General features: G+C 64.3%; 1 protein-coding gene across 2 annotated transcripts; it reads right to left on the reverse strand.

The window, feature by feature from the left end:
* Nucleotides 1–1,706: 1,706 nt before the first annotated feature.
* SLC39A3 (solute carrier family 39 member 3) lies at nucleotides 1,707–6,324 on the reverse strand. Of its 2 annotated transcripts, none has more exons than XM_027705774.1 (4): nucleotides 6,286–6,324; nucleotides 5,459–5,614; nucleotides 4,734–5,011; nucleotides 1,707–4,316 (listed from the first exon to the last, which is right to left on the reverse strand). In XM_027705774.1, the coding sequence occupies exons 2-4, from the start codon at nucleotides 5,574–5,576 to the stop codon at nucleotides 3,582–3,584; spliced, it is 1,131 nt and encodes a 376-aa protein (XP_027561575.1). In that variant the 5' UTR covers nucleotides 5,577–5,614; nucleotides 6,286–6,324; the 3' UTR covers nucleotides 1,707–3,581. The 2 variants fall into 2 exon arrangements, with proteins under 2 accessions (XP_027561575.1, XP_027561576.1); XM_027705775.1 differs by lacking the exon at nucleotides 6,286–6,324 and adding an exon at nucleotides 6,248–6,267.

The raw sequence follows: 6,324 nt of genomic DNA on the forward strand, positions 1-6,324 counted from the left end.
GCGGGGCCGGCTCGGCTCGGCGGGGCTCGGCTTAGCTCGGCTCGGCTCGGTGCGGTGCGGCCGCCGCAGAGCCGATCCCGCCCCGCCGCCGGCCCCGCCCGCCGCGCCCGCCCCGCCCGGGGCCCCGGACCCCCGGGCCCGGCCCCGAACGGCTTCGGGACACGGCGGCGGGACGGGGACACACGGACGGGGATGGGGACAGAGGGACGGGGATGCACGGACAGGGACACACGGACAGGGACGGGGACAGACCGACAGGGATGGGGACAGACGGACAGGGACAAACACACGGGGATGCACGGGATGGAAACGCACAGGCATGGACAGGCGGACAGGGATGGGGACACACGAGGGAGACACACAGACAGGGACACACGGACAGGGACACAGAGATATGGATAGGGACACACGGATAGGGATGGGGACAGGGACACATGGACAGGGATGGGGTCCCACAAACAGGTACACACATATGGTGACACATGGCAAGGGATGGGGACGGACAGACAGACAGGGATACACAGGGATGGGGTCCCACAAACAGGGACACGCGGGATGGGGACACACAGACAGGGACACGTGGAGAGATGGGGACATGTGGGGATGGGGACAGACGGATGCACAGACACACGGACAAGGATACCTGGGGATGGGGACACACAGACAGGAACCACACACGGACACAGGTCACATGGACCCACATGACGAGGAACAGCCCAGGCACTCGTGGACAGGTGGTGACAGGGGACACAGGGACAGGACAGACGGATGCCAACACCCCAACCTGGCAGAGGTGCCGTGAGCCCCTGTGGCATTTTGGGGGTGTTTTGGGCAGCGGGGTTGGGCCTTGGGGACACAGAGGCCACGGTGCCACCCCACTGCAGGACCAGGGGCCTTTGTCACCAACCGGTGTCATCTCCCCATGGCAGAGCCCCAAAACCCTGGAGGGGCCCTTGGGGTCACTGTGGGACCCCCAAGTGCTGGCTGAGCACCCCCCCCAGTGCCTGAGAGGGACCAGAATGGCCCGAGGGTGACCGTCCCCAGCTCTCTGCCCCACCACTGGCAGGGAGTGGGCTGGAGGTGAGTGGTGGCCCTGGGGGTCTCAAGGTGCCTGTCACAGCCAGGGCCTGCCAGGGGGGCTCCTGCTCCTGCTTTCCCCCCCTTCCTGAGCAGCAGCAATTAAAATCCGCAGCTGCTATTAATAGCGGGCAGCAGGCACCGGGCCACGGCAGCACCCACGCGCTGCCACCACATCCCAGCGGGAGCAGGGGGGGCCCACGGGGACCCCGGCCCTGCCCGAGAGGTGACAGGGCCCTGGGGGGGGGTGGGTGGCAGCCGCAGCCCCCCCTCCCCGAGTCCCCCCGCAGCCCCCGGGGCCCGGCGGATCCTCCTCGTTAGAGGGAATGAATGAGTTTCCTTGATGGTTTTCCTGCGGCTCCTCCTCGTTCCATTGAGCCCCAGCTCCCCGCCGGGCCCGGCGCTGCGGGGCGGCTGCTCACGCAGGGCTGAATCACGGCCGTGCCGGGCAGGGGGTGCCAGAGGGGTCCTGTCCCCTCTCTGAGCTCAGCAGGGCTCGGGGATGATGGGGGGGGTCCGGACAGGGGGGTTTTGGCTGCCGGGGGGGGGGGGGGGGCACGTGCAGCCGCCGCGTGAGTCGGACGTGGAGCGGCCACGGGGGACATCAAACAACCGAGTGACAGCGAGGGGAGAAGGGCAGGGAGTTTATTGGGAGCCTCCTCGGCTCTGACACCCACCCCGGAGCACGGGATGGTACCGTGGATAAACCCCCCCCGGGGCAGCAGGATGAGGAGGGGGGAGCTCAGCACCTCCCGGCACTTCACAGCCCCCCCAGTGCAGCTCCGATCCTGAAGTCGAGCAGAAGGAAGGTGTGAAAGGCAGGATACGGCCCAAAAAGGGACACTCAGCACGGTGTCACCTCTCCCCCCTCACCCCCCCAGCACAGAGAACCCCCCCGGGGAGCGATGTCACCCCCCAGGAGAGCTGAGACAGCCCCGAGGCTTTGCCACGCCGAGGCAAATCACGCTCCCCTCATCCTGCTCTTTTGTGTCATCCCAGGCCCAAAATAACCTCCCTCCGCCTCCCCCTCCACTCCAGGTTTTCAAAGGAAGATTAATTGACTCGGGGATGTTGCAGCAATTACACTAACGAGCCCCAGGATCTGTCAGATGATGCTCAGCTGCCTCCATATGCTGCAGCTGGGCCACCGCGGCGGCTCCGAGCCTCCTTCCCGCTGCCGGCACTGCGCCATCCTTGTCATTCCATCAGCGCTTCCAGGAGCCCCGGCGGAAGCTGCTGCAGGAGCGGCGGCTCCGGGTAATTAAAATGCAGCCCCTGCCTGAGTCCGGCTGTGTCACACAGCTGGGGGGGAAGCTCGTTCCCAGCTCCAGCCTCTGATCCCGGCTCCTCGCCCAGGAGAGCACATCCAAAGGGATCGGCAGCGCATGGAGCTTCCCTGGGGCCCTGCTCTGCAGCCACTGAGATCTGCTTGTGTCTCTCAGCAGCCCTTCCACCACCTCACACCCCCTCCATGGAAGAGATTCCATTCCTCTGGAAACCTGGAAAAGCCTGGGAGCAGCCTCTGCTCCGACTGCTCAACCCCTCTCACTGCAGAGCTCTGAAAACACAAGTGCTTTTCCTAAAATATTAATGCTGGAAATTGTTACTGCCCCTTTCTTGCAAGCTCCTGGGCCCTGGGAGTGCCAGGGAATGGACAGGGATAATGGAAGGATTTGCTCCATCCCTGGAAGTGTCCAAGACTTGGAGCAACCTGGTCTGGTGGAAGATGTCCCTGCCCCTGGCAGGGGGTGGGACTGGATGAGCTTTAAGTTCCCTTCCAACCCAAACCATCCTGGGATTCATCCTATGATTCCCAAACACTACGTTAACACACTGCTGGAGGTTTTCCTAAGGGAATGCTCAGCATATGGATGAGATGCAGAGAAGGAAGGAAGGGAGAGGGGCCCGGCCTCATTTCCCCCATCAATGCCTGGGAAAGCTGAGCTCCCCCAGCCCTGGGTGGTTGCACTGGAAGCTGTGCCGGAGGGAGCAGCACCCCGGGAATGCCGGAGCCCCACGGGGACGTTATTTTTGGCAGCTCTTACAACCAGGTTTTGCTCCAGACTAAGCCAGCCAAAGCAGCTTAGTGCAGCCCAGCAATCCCTGCTCCCACCTGCTCCGGCTCCAGTCCTGTTTCTCACCTCCTCGGAGCCCATGGACCAGGCTCCCGCCTCGTTCCGGAGTGCGGGCGAGGGGCAGGAGGGAGAGGGGGATTGTGGAGGTTGCAGGAAGCCACACACACTCGAGGAGCTCTCGGAAGCAGCCTTTAACCAGATCCTTAATGTTTGTGCCAGCTGATCTCCGCAGCCCCACGGGCAGGGACAATCCCTTGGGATGTTCCTCACTCATCTCCCTCTGAGCACGCGGGAAGAGATCCTCCTCCTGCAGGTAATCATGGAAACACCCCCTGGGCCGGGCTGTTCCACCTGCCCGCGGAGCTCCGGCGTCCCTGCAGCGGGAGGGGCGGCTCGTCCCGCTGAGCTTGGCTTCCCGAGGCTCCCGGCTCACCATGGGATGAGCACCAGCCCGGCCAGCAGGGCATAGCCCAGCACCAGGCACAGCACCTTGAGCAGCCGCTGGCTCTTGTCCTCCAGCTCCCTGGCCAGGATCTCGAAGAAGGTGACGAAGAGGAAGGTGCCGCCGGCCATGCCCTGCAGGAGCAGGGACACGACGTCGCTGGCGGCGCTCCGGGTGCTCTGGATGCCCATCCCGACGCCGATTCCCAGCGGGATCATGAGGCACACGGCCAGGGCCAGCTTGGCCGCGTCCCTGAGCGGCAGCGCGGCCCTGGCCATGCTGATGCCCAGCGCCACGGCCACCAGGGTCTCGTGGATGGCCACGCCCAGGAACAGGCTGATGACTTGGCCCCCGTCCTCCTGCAGCCCCAGGGCCAGCCCCTCGAAGATGGAGTGCGTGCACAGGGCGAAGACCAGCCCCAGCAGGCGCAGGGGGCCGGAGCGGGACAGCTCGGGCAGGCTCAGGTGGGGCGGGTGCCCCCCGTGCTCCCCGTACAGGGCCCGGCCCCGGGGCGAGGCGATGAAGGGACTCTCGTACTCCGAGTCGCTGCCGCCGTCCGAGCCCGCGTTGAAGGTCTCCAGGTCGATGAAGGAGGGCTTCTCCTTCTGGCAGCTCAGGACGAGCTGCTCCACGAAGACCGTGACGAAGAAGCCGACCATCATGATGGTCTCGGCCACCGGGTAGTCCGTGGTCACGTTCCCCTGCTTGAGGACTTCATCCAGCTGGGAGGAGGCAAAGGATGCACAGTGAATCCATCCCTCCGAAGGGAAACGTTCCCGCTGTGCTCACACGGCCCCACACGGGCGCTGGACCCATCCATGGCACTCCCACACCCCTGGACACCCTGCCACGAGACAGGGAATCCTTTTGCCCTCTCATGTTCCAAACACACGGAGTTGTGTTGCCCCAAAAAATCCCCCAAATGCCCCGTGACCCCATGGAGACAGCCAGCAGTAGGGCAGGGAGGTGGGCACAGCTCACCCTCACGATATGAGGCACCAGGCACAGATGTCTGAGGGGGCTCCACATCCAGCTGGACACAGACCCCTCATCACCCCCATTCCCGCAGGGAGCGGGGCCTGGAGAGCTGAGCCCCTGCAGGCTCAGATGTCCCTGGCACAGGCATGGCCAGCACTCACCTTGCCCCTCACAGCTGGCAGCAGGGCGTTGAAGCAGGTGGCCAGGAAGACCCCCCCTCCGAAGGAATTCCAGAGGGCCAGGACCTTCCTGGAGCGCTGGGCCTTCTCATGGTCGGCCTCGATGACCCTGACGGGCAGCAGGGCCCCCGCCAGCACCAGCACACAGATGCCCAGCATGCACAGCACCTTGGCCACCACGATCCTCATCCTGGCAGCCAAACCCCCCCCCGTCCTCAGAGCGGGGACATGAGCACAGACACACACCCAGGGATCAGCACCTGTGGCAGGGGGAGAAAACAGGGAGTTTTTGCCTTTACGAGCCATGGGAACCACCAGGGAAAAATGCAATCGCATTAAAAAGTAACCTGGAAGCGCTGCTAAATTAACAATTCACGTAAATGAGTTGTTGGGGCCACCCCTAACCAGCCAAGTTTTTAAAGGTTTTATCTGGAGCAGCCCCCCTGTGACAAGGAAACGCCCAGTCCTGCTGTGGGATCCAGCTGAGCCCAACCAATGGATCAGCTCCCGGGTTTGAACCACGAGGAAAGAAATCCACACCTCTGGCTTCCACCCAGAAACCCCCCAACCTCGGGTTTTTCCCTCTCTTTCCTGTTTTTAACCCAAACCAACTCCCGCCAGACCCTCGAGCTCCTGAGTGCAGCTGCAGCCGGTGTCCCTGAGCGGGGCTGGAAGCAGCCCAGAGGGAAAGGAATCCCCAGGAATACCTGGTGGCTCTCCTGAGCTGCTCCTGTGGCAGCAGCACTGACACCCAGGCTGTGGCACCAGCCTGGAACGAAGGATTAGCTCAGGTACTGCTCGGATTAGTGGCTCAGAATGAAGCATCCAAGCGATGAAAAATATTCTGTAAAGCAGGCAGGGCCCTGTGGGAGGGAAAACAAATGGTTTCCTGATCCGTGAACCCCTAAACCCCAGGTTTTCTGCTGAAAACAGGACGCCTTCCCCACAGCCACACTTGTCCCAGCACTTCCAAGCCCTGAAACCCCTCGAGATCACGCTGGAAAAGAGGAGGGTGGGCAGGGGGCTCCTCCCAGGCCACTGGCACAGGGTAAACCTGCTGGAGCACCCCGAAGGGAGGCAGAGGTGGAGAGGGGGGCTACAGGGATTGCTGGGAGCGGGGTGGGCGGTTTTAAAGGGGCATGTTCAGCCGGGGAGACCCTCACAGGGGGTCGGGGTCCACCCTGAGGCCCTCAGGGCGGGGAGGGGGCCCAGAGCTCTCACAAGGGGTTGGGGTCCACCCTGAGCCCCTCAAGGCGAGGAGGGAGCCCGGCCCGACCCCCTCACAAGGGGTTGGGGTGCACCCAAGCCCCCTCAAGGCGAGGAGGAGGCCTGGCCCCAGCCCCTCACACAGGCCCAGGATCCCCCTTGAACCCCCACACGGGTAAGGGGCCCTGTCCCCCGCCCCCCCCCGGCTCCCCCAGCCCCGCTGTGATCCCCCCGAGCCCCCTCCCGGCCCCTCCATCCCCTCACGAAACCCCCGGCGCCCCCCCTCTCACCCCCCGTTGCCCCGGTAACCGGCCCCCCCCTCACTCACGGCCGGTCCCGCCGCTCCCCGGCCCGGCCGCCCCGCGCG

The sequence above is a fragment of the Neopelma chrysocephalum genome, unplaced genomic scaffold (assembly GCF_003984885.1).
Source record: "Neopelma chrysocephalum unplaced genomic scaffold, ASM398488v2 Primary Assembly neopelma1_348, whole genome shotgun sequence".
Classification (NCBI taxonomy): domain Eukaryota; kingdom Metazoa; phylum Chordata; class Aves; order Passeriformes; family Pipridae; genus Neopelma; species Neopelma chrysocephalum.

Bases quoted from the DNA above. Each gene is read 5' to 3' on its own strand.
- SLC39A3 (XM_027705774.1), bottom strand. From the start codon at position 5,576: ATGCTTCATTCTGAGCCACTAATCCGAGCAGTACCTGAGCTAATCCTT. The intron at 5,012-5,458 runs GTATTCCTGGGG...CCCCTGCCACAG, and splicing joins CAGCTCAGGAGAGCCACCAG to GTGCTGATCCCTGGGTGTGT. The intron at 4,317-4,733 runs GTGAGTGCTGGC...GCCTCCTCCCAG, and splicing joins TGCCAGCTGTGAGGGGCAAG to CTGGATGAAGTCCTCAAGCA.